Here is a 13,061-nt window from a genome sequence, read left to right on the forward strand (position 1 = left end):
TTATGAGTTAGTTCGCCTGATAAAACTTCGAGATATTTCCAATAACCATCTTTCAACTTCTCTGGTAACTCGGACTCAGCTAAATAAATTCGTGTTGTAAAGTTAAATGAAGCAAACGTAACATCATTTCTCGTGAGAAATTTTGGTCAAAAATATCATCTGGAACCTTCAGCAATTAATTTACTGACGTCCCTGGCCGAGAGATATGGCCCGTTAAACGCCGTGCAAAGCGTGGAGGTAGCGGATTCGAATCCTGCTACACCTTGGATGTACCTTCGTGCTATCCTTCTCATTGTTTATTGTTCTATCTGTCCCATTTGACAAAGGTTATAAGCCTAAATTGAGCACACAATCTTGCATATGTATGTAATTCCAATAAATAAATGAATAATAAACAAATAAGCAATTAATTGATTTGTTAAACCCCTTCTGGACCACGATTACATATTTACGTGATTGCATGATTCTCCCTTTGCTGCCTACGGTATCATATGAGCCGCTCAGAAGCCAATGCGGTTAAGTCCATTTTTTGATATTTTCTGATTTTTGGAAATTTTGATGAAATAAATAATAATCTTCTTAGTTTTTAAAGGATTTACTCGTTGGTTACTTTTTTCTAGGTTAGACAGCCCTTTTTTTAATAGCTTCTGAATATATTGTATAATAATTTCAGAAGCCATTGTGAATAAGTCCACCTTTTATCAGTATTTTTTTACATAAGCTTTGAAATAAAAATTAAATTATTCTTCTTCTTTCGATATTTGTTGGTAACACTGAAAAACAAGAAACTCATAGTAATCAGGGTTGCCAGACGTAGTATTTTTTATACTACGGTAGTATTTTTTCACCAAAAAAAGGGGTATGGTTTTTTCGTAGTATTTTTTTAAAATGTGGTATTTTTAGTTTTTTTTTTATTTATTTATTTTATTTTCATTTCCTAAAACAAAGAAAAGTGCCATTCTAGTTTTGAAGTAAAAAACAATTTCTGAAATAATCCAACAGTTTATTTTCTATTAGTCACTGTATCTAGTGATGATTGTGAAAAATAAAAGTTCGTTTATACTAGTAGACTATATATATTTCTTATCTTTTTCAGCTGCCAAAAGGTATAAGTCCTAAAATTTTTAAGATGCTGTCATTATTTCAATAAATACTTACGTTTTTATTTACACATCCTGTATTTATCTTGTTTTTTGCAGAGTTTACACCTCGAAAAAAGACTTTATACACTTTCCTAATTAAATTAATAAACCAAGAATTTTAAAAACTAATGTATCAAAAAACATCAATTTTCTCAATTTTTGTGTTTTGGACTTAACCGCATTGGCTTCTGAGCGACTCATATATGAAACGAGCTTTTCTAGCTAAAATGGCATAAGATCACACAGACGTAATCGCAATTTAGTACTCTCGTTTTAGTACACGTGTGTATTCTTTAATACTGGTATTAATACATATACACATTCTTTGGTAGTAAATTCGGAGCGAGCGGGCCTGGGTTAATGTTTCTTTCTCTTTTCGCCAGTTCTGAAGCTGTTAGCAAAACTCATGCAACACGGCAGCAAAGTTGTTAGAAAAACTCAAACTGGGAAGCAAAACTCATATTATAAAAATGTGGCATGTCATGATTCGCGGTGTATTTTAAAATACTTTAAAACACAATGTTTTGTAGTTATTTTTACTTAAAAAAAAAGAATGTGTTACCAACCACGAGGGTCAGCTTGGTGATGGATGAAGGTTGTGGTGCTATACTGAAACGAAAACGCCCTTTTTTGTTTGTGGTGTATCGGTGGCACCTGTTGCTGTCCTCTTCTCTATCATAGGGAGACCATCCTGAGTGACTTCTCTGCATGTTACGGTCATAGACGCAGATAGTAATTTTCTCCGATGGTGCAGCTTCCCCATCAGCTTTCCTAACTTGAACCTGAAGAAAAGGAAAGAAAGCAATGAAAAAATAACTTAATGACTTAAGAGGTAGGTATTTTATTTACGTCACACTGGAGCTGAAATAATGGGTTATTTTATTTTATTTTAAAACCATCGTTTTATTATTTTAGTTGCAACTTAAAGGAAGGACTCGTTAGGCCTCCCGCAACCATACTATTTCACTATTTTTAGGAAGAAGGATATGAACAATCCTGTGCAAGGTTACTATTTGGCGATCGTATGACAAAAATACTTATTTCGTAATCTTTATGTGTATTACTTTAACATAATATTTTATAATTTAGATTACATTTCTCTCTTTTGAGTGAATAGTTTGTCCTTTTTGAGATATTTTGCTTCAATATATTTAATTAGTTAGAGTAACGAAAGGTATTTTGTTGCAATATATTTAATAAGCTAGAGTAACGAAAGGTATTTTGCTGCAATACATTTAATTAGTTAGAGTAACGAAAGGTATTTTGCTGCAATACATTTAATTAGCTAGAGTAACGAAAGGTATTTTGTTGCAATATATTTAATTAGCTAGAGTAACGAAAGGTATTTTGCTGCAATACATTTAATTAGCTAGAGTAACGAAAGGTATTTTGCTGCAATATATTTAATAAGCTAGAGTAACGAAAGGTATTTTGCTGCAATACATTTAAATAGCTAGAGTAACGAAAGGTACAATAGCTGATGATAAAGCGAAGTAAGTGACTGAAAAAGAATTTCCTGTTTGCGTTCGGCGCGCAGTAAGGGTTGTCTCGATTTCAAGTGCGGAGACGTTTCTCCTCTTACTCCCGAGCCTAAATGAACTCTTCGTCCAAGGAGGTGGAGCCAAGTGTCAACTCCTGGTGAACGAACTATACTTGTATGTGGGTGGTTTCAGTGAACAGAATGTTGCGAATTTTGAAAACCGTGGCTATTTCAGTATTGATAGCACGAATTTTGAGTAAGGAAAAATTTATTAAAAATAATAGGACATGATACGAGTTAGCCTTGTTTATATGATGATACATAAGGTAGATATGAGATCTTGCAATTTTTGCAATTGCATCACGAAATCCTGTCGTGGTCCCCTTGTTATATAGGTATAAAAAAATTTAAAAAAGCAAAGGTTAAAGTGAACTCCATGAAAGTGAAGTAGAAAGAAATACTTGATAATGTTAGAGCTTTATTTGCTTCAAAAACTTTAAAAGTGGACATGTTGTGAGTGTTCGAAAAAGGATGGCTCTTCTCAAGACTTCAAAAGAGCTTCGAAAAATGAAAAACAAAAGCGCGGATGATCAACGTTTTAATATTTTCTTTTTCAAATCGGTGTTTTCCTCGTTTGCGTCGTCTGGTGAGTTGTGAGAACGCACGCCTATGTTTAAGCGCTCGAAACATGTCGACTTTGTCTAACCCTACAATTTTCGAAGCTGATGAATTTCTTACATTATCGAACAAGAAAAGGTTTGTTGCATATTACCAGCACTTTAAAGTAATAAGGTATCTTTATCAGGTCTATTGCATATAAAATTGAATAATTTAAATGTTAAGGTCAACCAGAATACTGATACATAAACTTAATTTTATGCTACCGCAATGCACCATTAGAAAAATATTTTCAATTTTTATAGTTAAAAACATTTTTAAAACCAACACAAATATAATTGTTTCATCCAAATTTAATCCAATTTTCCATTGAATTGGATCGCATTTTTGGAATACTAACCTGCCCATAAAAAGGAATACCAGGCTTAAAGTAATCAGCATCTTCTGTACCAAGAAATTCTATTGTCAAAGGAGATTTCATTACATTCTTCGTGATGGATTCGTTGACCACAATTTCTGAAACACAAAACTTTCTTTAAGACACAACTTTTATTGTGTGTATTTTAATACTATTATTTAACGAGAAGGCGAAGTAATCATCGCTCTTAATCTTTGACAACTTATACAACGAATATAATTCTTAAAATAGTCTAATCTATTTTTTTCTATTAAACGATGTTGATAAGAAGCACTACAGGTGTCGACTTGCTACGACCAATCTGAGTGCAATATCCAACTATGTACATATGAATGTTATAACTTTGATATCCACATTATAGATTGGTTGCTGCTGCTGTCAATGGCAGGTGATAGATCGTTGTGAGCTTTTTGATTGTGAAAGTTGTAAGTAGTCGTAAAATCTGCCAATGGAAGGAAAAGATAGAAGGCTCGCCGATGTAGTGAACGCTGGTTCGAATTCCATAAATCCCGGAATTCATATCGACTAGACATCGCTGAATTCGAACCCTAAACTAAAAACTAAACTCAATGGCGCGATAGCCCATAGAGGGTCAGGGCCTACTGTGCCCATCTCAGTTTCCTTGACCTTGGGCTCTGGGGTGCAGGAGCAGATGTTCGGGTCAGGTGGTCAGCCGAAAGCGGAACCCCCAGTGTTTAGTTCCCAAGCATGCTTGGTACTCATTTATCGACCCACTGAAGGGATGAAAGGCTGAGCCAACCTTGCCCGGTTCGAGGATCGAACCCAAGACCTGTGGCACGGGAGAGCGAAACACTACCACTCAGCCACCGGGTGGATTCGAACCCAGTTCACCTTTTTGGAAGGTGACTGCTCTATCGCCTGGAAGTTACACGAGTTTTGATTAGTTCGAAAAATAATTGATATATTACCTGTTCCATTTTCGATGACTTCAGCGAAAAACTCCAACGCTCTGCGGTGATACTGCCCCTTATGCATTTGGAGAGAGTAAGTGCTAACAGTGATGTTGTGACAGCCTGAAATCTATAAAAGTTATTTTAATTTCAGGAAGGAAATACATTTCATAATTAATTAGTATACGTTGGTAAATACATTCGATACTAACCTCTACATTGCAAGTATTAAACGCGTTACCAGCACGCACTTGTGGAGTCTACAATCTCTTAAATGAAATGCAGAGAAATAAGCTCAGAAGGAATACACAAAATTGACGTTCGTTAGAACCCCAACTAGTTTTCGCTAATCTATATATAAAACGCTAATACGTACGTATGCATCAATAAAACCGATAATATTTCTTTTCTCGCGTTGGCAACAGTTTTCATTTTTAATTGATATGCTTCGGCGCGCAAGAGCACGTAGTGAGCATCATATGGCTAATCTATATTATATAAAACGCTAATACGTTTTAATTGATAGGCTTCGGCACGCAAGAGCACGTAGTGAGCATGATATGGCTAATCGGGTGAATTCTCACCGAATTATCAAAATTATCTTCATCGAAGCCGATGCTTTACATCCGGCTTTCAGTATTATTTCATATTGTTTTACAACACATGGTTTTAGCCCTCTGGTGGGAAAGACTTTAAAACAAAACTTACAACAGTTACTTTTCTCAACAACTGAAATTTAGAATAGTGTGATTAAGAAAAATATGTGAACTGTTTGCAATTTAAAATTAATATTGAAATGCACAGGTTTAGAATTTTCTACAGTGAAAAGTTTTCGGAACTTCAGTGTTCAAAAAAGTATACAAAAGCTAGTCGTTAAGAACGTATCCAATAAGCGAGCAAAGCGAGCATCGGATTGCGAAGCAATCCGAAATGAACTGCGAAAGCAGATCCGGGGGTTGGTGAGCCCCAGCGAGCAGGGGGCGAAGCCTCCTAGTTTTTCATTATTTTAATTTGTAGTTTTATAATTAAAATAGTATATTACGTAAGTCATACAATATTAGAAACTCTTTGAGATCTACATGCATTTTTCCAGTGCGCAAAATAAGAATGCAAGCGTTTAACGTTTACTTTTACAGCAAGTAAAAAACAGGATTTTTTATACACAATGACGTTTGGCCTAGTGATCAGATTTTCACGTTCGGACCTAATATTAATGGTTCAAAGAGATATTCTCAAATATGATAATTAGTCAGTATAGACGATATTTTAAGTTACAATTTCAGGCACAAAAACGTACTTTCTCGAGAAAAACATTCCTTTTTTGACAAAAATTAAGATTTCTGACTCCCAAAATATAGAGAGTAGCCGCAATCTTTGAAATATGGTCCTAATAGTTAGAACAAGAAAGCGGTCGCCTCTTAATGATAATTTTACTTTTTATGTAATTAACCGTATTTCGAGAACTTTTGAAGTGAATTGAAACAGTTTTGCGCGTAATATAATTCGTTTATCCAAAGATAATTTCATGCAAAAAATAATTTCCAATAATTATTTATTATTTTTTTATTTAATAATTATCGAAAAAAGTTTTGAATCGCAAAGTATACAAATTTTTGCATTATTTAAAAAAAATGTCATTTTTTAAAAATAAAAATACACAAAATTTTAACGAAATTGAATTATGAATTAAAATGTCATTTAGTTCCTGATAAACCGATTTTTAATATATCTGTATTTTTTTTACATTGGTTAAGTAAAATTTTCTAATATCTCTCCACTTGAATCATTAATTTACTCATCCTTTCAAATAACAACCTTATGACTACAAATGAAAACTTAAGTACCTATGTACTTAAGGTTTCGAAAGCAAATCAGGAAAAACGGAGAAAGTTGATAGCATAGAACAGATCTTTAGCTTTAACTTAGTTTTTTTTCTTTTATTTATTGAGTGATATGTGGTTAAAGGTAATGTAAAGTAATAATATTTATGTAAGGAGGTGTTTTTCTGCGCATAACTGTACTTACGAGTCCAGATTGTTCGACAGAAGGAATCTGTTTGCTGTCCCATGACATTCTCTTGTAGCTCACTCTGGTTTTCAGTTTACCATCCACTTTCTTCCCGAATGTATACCTTAAATATACCAATAACAGTTCCATTACAAGAATATTTTAAGAATTAGATGATGGGTCGAGGAATGATATACTCTAAAAACTTAATTTTTTGTCCCTTCATAATGTCTCTATGTCCACAGTTACCAGAAAAACCTTTTTTTGTTGTTTTTGTCCTTTCATAATCTCTACGTGTCCAGAGTTCCCAGAAAAACATTACTTTATTTTGTTTTTGTCCTTTTATAATATCTCTATGCCTACAGTTAATCAGAAAAACCTTTTTTTGTTGTTTTTGTCCTTTCATAATCTCTATATGCCCACAGTTACCAGAAAAACATTATTTTTTGCTGTTTTTGTCCTTTTATAATATATCTTTGTCTACAGTTACCAGAAAAACATCACTTTATTTTGTTTTTGTCCATTCATAATATCTCTATATCCACAGTTACCAGAAAGAGCTAACAGATCTAAAAATGTTAGTGATATGTTGCAAGTCACAAGCAAAGTGTGGGATGCCATTCCCATTTACTGGAATTTTTTAGTGCCTAGTCAAAGAATAGATCTGATATTCACCACCTCTATTTTGTATTTTTGTCTTAATATTTATCAATTTATACGTTACACATGCGCATACCTGCCAACTTTTGATCTCTTCGAAAATGATTTTTCAAACTGGTAGTAATGTGACAAAAAATGACATTGACAAGCAAGAATCTATATATATATTTCTCTTACACGGCACCAAAAAAAAGCCTCATTAAAACTCCCCGAATGGCAACGTTAGAAAATCGGCCAATGATTGCTGCTAAAAATGTCACATGGCAAATGTCACATGAGGTGGCTCAACATATAGCGCTTTTAAAAACGGAAACAATAACCAGAGTGAGCATTATCAGGTTGTTCAAATCAGATTCATGCCCTAAAAACATGATAATATTTAATTTAAACTCAATTAGGAATTAATTAGGCTGGCCTTCTCCATGACTATAAATAAGTCACAAGGTCAGACTTTTGAGAAAATCAGTTTAGTATTTCTCGGGTAATGCTAACAGCCATGCATTTTAATTTATTGTATGTAAAACATCCTTATTTTGTTCTAAAATGCTATGTACTTTATCACAAATGTTAATTAATATAGAAATTGATTTCAATAATGCTGATCACCAAAAATATTTCCTTTGGCTATAAAACAAATTTTTGTGTTCTTGAAAATGAAAGACTTTTTGAGGGTTATTATCTCACCAGGAAAAGTTAGGGTTTAAAGTTTATATTTTTAAATAATAAAATTTTTTTCTAAAACTTTCAGAATTTATAGCATTAACTAATATATTATACACATTTAGTTGAATTTAGGTGAGTAACTACAATATTTGATAATTTATTTTACTAATATGTTTCTCATTTAGCTAATGTTTTGATTTTTTCACCATGCACAATCTAAATAGCTAATATTCTTTCTTAAAAGCCAATAAGAACATTGATAGAATTCTTCTACATAAGTACAATACTATGTCTTTGATGATAAAATACTATGTCTTTGATGATAATATACTATGTCTTTGTGCTAGAACATTGTGTTCATTGGCGAGCGAGCGCAGCGAGCCATGGTTCATGGCGTGAACCACATAGGATTGCGTAGCAATTCTCGGGGGTTGACGAGCGTTAGCGAGCAGGGGGCAGAGCCTCCTAGTAATTTTATATTACTCTAAGCTACCTATACGAACTCGTTATCTGAGTGCCAGCCAATCGAATGGCTTTAACTCATTCGGGTTAGTGAGGAATACAATAAAAATTGCGAATAAACGCATCAATAAAAATTATTCTAAACTAACGTATTATATTTTAATTTATATATATGATAAATTTTTATGAAGTGGTAGTCAAAATTATTTTAAATTATATTTATAAAGAAAGTAATTAAATTTAGAAACATAAACTTTGTTACCGTTTTAAATATAAAAGTTAGCCTGCCAGCAAAGGGATTCAACCACTGAGGATATGTTATGTTAGCACTGTGGTCAGTGCCAGCCGGTTGCAGAATACATATCGACCAACCACCACTGGGATTCGAACCTATGTTACCTCACTGTGAGACGACTGCTCTATCTTTTGAGCCATCGTGGTCTTCGTGAACTTTTAGAGCGTTTAAATTGTATGTAATTAGTAGAATCTATGCACGAAGAGTTAAAAATAGAGATTTAGAAATTCATAAAGAATTATAAATTTTAGAGTCGAAATTTTAATTTCGTAACTTTTTTTTATGTATGAACTGTAAAGTTTTCTGGCTGAATTGAAAGTGTTTCTTCCTTAAACTTAAAGATTAGCGATAATAAAAAGTTTAAAACCGTTTCACTATCAGCTTTTTTAATCTCTATTGTTAAAAGGTTTGTTTTGCATGGAATTCCATTTATTGTACAAATTCATTGTGTATTTTAGAATGTACTCTTCGCTATGTTTTAATACTTACCAGCCAGGGGTTTTGACAAGTATTGTCGGACATTTTGATTGATGGTGGTTTGTTTTCATTTTGTAATTCGGCAGCATTAAGTTTGTTTTGCATGGTATTCCATTTATTAAATCAATTCAATGTGTATTTTAGAATGTACTCTTTGCTACGATTTAATGATTAAGTTTTAATGCTTACCAGGCACAGATTTCGACAGGTATTGTTTCAGCATCGGCCATTATGATTGATGGTGGTTTGATTTTCACTTCGAATTTCGGGAGCACTAAAAATTGAAGTTAGAAAACAAATTTTAGAACAATATTTTTTTAAGCCTAATTAAACGCTTTCCATATAATTTGTATACTTCAAGAAAAGAAATTCTAACTGCGTTTTTACAGACTTACGGGATCTAATTTTACCGATCAGTTAAATTTTTATTTAAAAAATTGAATCTTTTTTTAAAGTAAAAGGAAGTAGAATGAAGAGTTTCAAGGAAAAATGGTTGAAATAATATTCTAGATCGATTGGCAAAATCAAAAATTTATGATATATCAACAAGTTTCAAATTTTTATTCAAATCAATAGATGTTTTTTTCATGACTTTATTTTATCAAAATCAAGAATTATCGATTGTAAAACTAAGAAAAAAATCTTTTAACTATGCCAATCTTAATAAGTTAATGCAGAACAAAATTTTAAAAGTTTGTTCTTAAGAAAACATTTTTTAGATACTTACTTTTCGAATAGAAACAGTTCAACAAAAAGAATAAAAAAATGAAATAAAGTTAAAAACAATAAAAATTTATAAAGTTTTTCAATTACCTAAATAGTTTGGAATGAATTAAATTCATATTTTACTGCTAAATAATTAAAATTTTCATTCAAATTATGTTAATGATTATTTAATTTCCCTCCAGAGAAAAGTAGGAGTAAAGATTTAAAAAATAACAAGACTTATTCTATAAATATGCATAATTGTCGAGCAGCGTCATGTCCAACCATAACCAGCATATAATAAACAGTCTAAATAACAATTTCAATTGTTAAATTGTTGTAGCATTCACGGACAGTATTCTTTTCCGCTGTCCGGCTGACCTTCCAAAAATAGATAGCAGCTATCCACTGTAGATATCTTATCCAAAATAGATACTTTATCTACTGATGCAACATAGATGCAACATATCACCTTTGAACATTCCGACTATTAACTGTTGTGTATATTAAACATTTAAAAATGTATTCTCACCGTATTTCTCGACTTCAAACCTTTGTGCAGTGGTGACCTCGTTGATGACTGTCTTTATGTTCCACAATCCTAGTGGAGGCTCATTAGACAACGGAAGTTCCAGCTGCACCATTCCTAACAATAAGGAAGAAATAATATATTAATATATATATTGTTACTTGTGTTATTCATGCAAAGTAAAATTTTACGAACTTCTATCCCTCCCTCCAAAACCATTCACATGAGTATTGGTAGTTCCAACCTATGAAACTATTCGCTCGATTTTATGTAGTGTAACCCTTAACAACTTACTAAGAGTAACTAGGAGAGATTACTAAGATTATTTTTTCCCTTGTTGAGTTACTAAGAGATAGTTATTAAGATTAGTTTTTTAATAAAAAATTGTTTTTGGAAATTTTAGAACACTCTCTACAGTGCATATGTAAAAAAAAAAAAAATCAAATAAAAATTAGTTTTGGTGAGTAAAACCCTTATAATTTCTAAAATATTTATACAATTTTATTACCATAATAGAATTATTTGTCAAACGATAACTTGTATTACTTATTTACATTACTTAAAACTAGAAAATATGCACTTTGTTTTAAAACAACGTCCTTTTACATATTGACAAAGGTAGATTTTTGTCACTATAAATTGTTGTTGTTGTTGTTGCTAATTTACGTCGCACTAGAGCTGCACAATGGGCTATTGGCGACGGTCTGGGAAACATCCCGGAGGATGATCTGAAGACATGCCATCACAATTTTGATCCTCTGCGAAGGGGATGGCACCCCCGCTTCGGTAGCCCGGCAACCTGCGCGTGAAATAAATTGTTTCATTTACGCTTTCTCAGAAGAGTACCTTACTGACGCTGCACTAGAGCTGCTAAATGGACTGTCGGGGACAATATGAAGACATTCTTGAGGATAATCCGAAGACTTGCCATCACAATTATTCTGATCTTCTGCAGAGGAGATGCCCATACCCCCTTTTCAGAAGCCCGGTGATTTGAGCGTCAAATTTAGCACTTTGCGATAGAATAATTTAACTTGGACCGATTTGTTGTTGTTGTAGTTCATTTTTGTCGCACTAGAGCTGCACAATGGGCTATTGGCGACTGTCCGGGAAACATCCTTGAGGATGATCCGAAGACATGACATCACAATTTTGATCCTCTGCAGAGCGATAGCACACCAGCCCGACGACCTGCACGCGAATCGAGCACTTTACTGTAGAACAGTTAAACGAGGACCAATACTGCACACCTTCGGTCCCTACGCAGACTAATCCAAGTGGTCACCCACCCGCATACTGACTGCAGCCAGTGATGTTTGACTTCGGTGATTTGTTGGAAATCGTGTCTTAACGATCAGTCCAATGCGGAACAACTTGGACCGATACCGCTCAACTTCTGTTTCTTTGTAGACTGATGAAAGTGGTCACCCACCCGCTCACTGACCGCAGTCAGGCACTACGGTGACTAAGGGGATCTACGGGGAACCGTGTCTTATGATTCATTCATTGGGGGACCATTTTCGGTTCGGGAAGAGGTAAACACAAACCCTCCAACTACTCTACGAGGTTTCCATATTTTCAGAACTGTTTTTATCAAGTGATTCAGAACAAATTATTTAAACAGATATATACAAGGTAAACGGTATCAACGATCCACTGATTCGAATCTCGCTGTGACTATGAATGTATCTTTGTGGTACTCCTCTCTTTTTTGGTGCTATCTGTTCTTCAACTGGAGAAGGGCTTAGAAGCCGTCTTAATAATGAACCAACAAGTCTGATGATGTTCGTGCAACAATAAAATGAAAGGGTCAAGTTCTAATGAGAAATTTCTGCTTTAGTGCGCAGCCACTGAGAGAAAATATTTCACGAAAAACCAAGCTGTTGAAATGCATGTTAATATTATATATATATATATGAAATTATTGACAATAGTTTATTTTAACTGTTTATGTTTTGAAATACTTATTCTTCTCAATACCATTGATTTTTTTTAAAAAATATTCCAAGCTCTGTTTTTATTTTAAAACAAATTCGCAAAAGATAGCGGCTGATGAACTTTGATAAAATATTTTTCGGGAGCAAGAGACTGATTGATTCTCCATTCCGATTCTTGTTTACTATGATTTGTGATTGGAATGAGGACGCACAAGCATTTATTTGAAAGAGTAAGCACAAAATCGAAATTCCTGATAACCAAACTCGTTGCTTGCTACGAATGATAACGCTTCTCAACTAAAAGGGAATTTTTGTCAGTTTTCCACGACTAACGTAAGCGCACTTTATGCAGAGATATCAAGCGCAAAACTATAAAACCTACTATGACCGTTACTCTCTCAAAAGCATATAATCTAAGTTTAAACTGTGAATTTTATGATTAAAATGTTCCCAAACAAATATTATAAAAATTGAAATATTAGACACCTCGCTGTAATTTTCTGTTCCGCAGGTTCCCACGTAGGTTCCCAGTAGAACACCGAAGTCCAGCATCTCTGGTTACGGTCAGTAAGCGGGTGGGTGACCACTTTAGAAAGCCTGCGTAGGACCGAGAGCGAGCGGTATTGGTCCTCGTTAAACTGTTCTGCCGTAAAGTCCTCGACTTCGAGCGCAGATCTTCGGGCTACCAAAACAGGGGAGAAATCCCCTCTGCGGAAGATCAAAATTGAGATGGCATGTCTTCGGATCATCCTCAATG

General features: G+C 33.7%; 1 protein-coding gene across 4 annotated transcripts in view; it reads right to left on the bottom strand.

The window, feature by feature from the left end:
• Window positions 1–13,061, bottom strand: part of LOC107439020 (pregnancy zone protein) — a 113,962-nt gene that overhangs the window by 79,141 nt on the left and 21,760 nt on the right. For 3 of the 4 annotated variants that reach the window (XM_016051483.3, XM_016051477.2, XM_043046296.3), the window contains 6 exons: window positions 10,371–10,484; window positions 9,323–9,407; window positions 6,595–6,700; window positions 4,588–4,699; window positions 3,641–3,756; window positions 1,709–1,924 (listed from right to left, as the gene is read on the bottom strand). In XM_016051483.3, coding sequence (XP_015906969.1) covers window positions 1,709–1,924; window positions 3,641–3,756; window positions 4,588–4,699; window positions 6,595–6,700; window positions 9,323–9,407; window positions 10,371–10,484 — 749 coding nt within the window. Of the gene's footprint in view, window positions 1–1,708; window positions 1,925–3,640; window positions 3,757–4,587; window positions 4,700–6,594; window positions 6,701–9,322; window positions 9,408–9,946; window positions 9,968–10,370; window positions 10,485–13,061 lie in introns of those variants that run through there. The other variant, XM_071186786.2, reaches the window with a different exon arrangement.

Source organism: Parasteatoda tepidariorum, chromosome 9 (genome assembly GCF_982258835.1).
Source record: "Parasteatoda tepidariorum strain Cologne lab strain chromosome 9, Ptep-v5.0, whole genome shotgun sequence".
Classification (NCBI taxonomy): domain Eukaryota; kingdom Metazoa; phylum Arthropoda; class Arachnida; order Araneae; family Theridiidae; genus Parasteatoda; species Parasteatoda tepidariorum.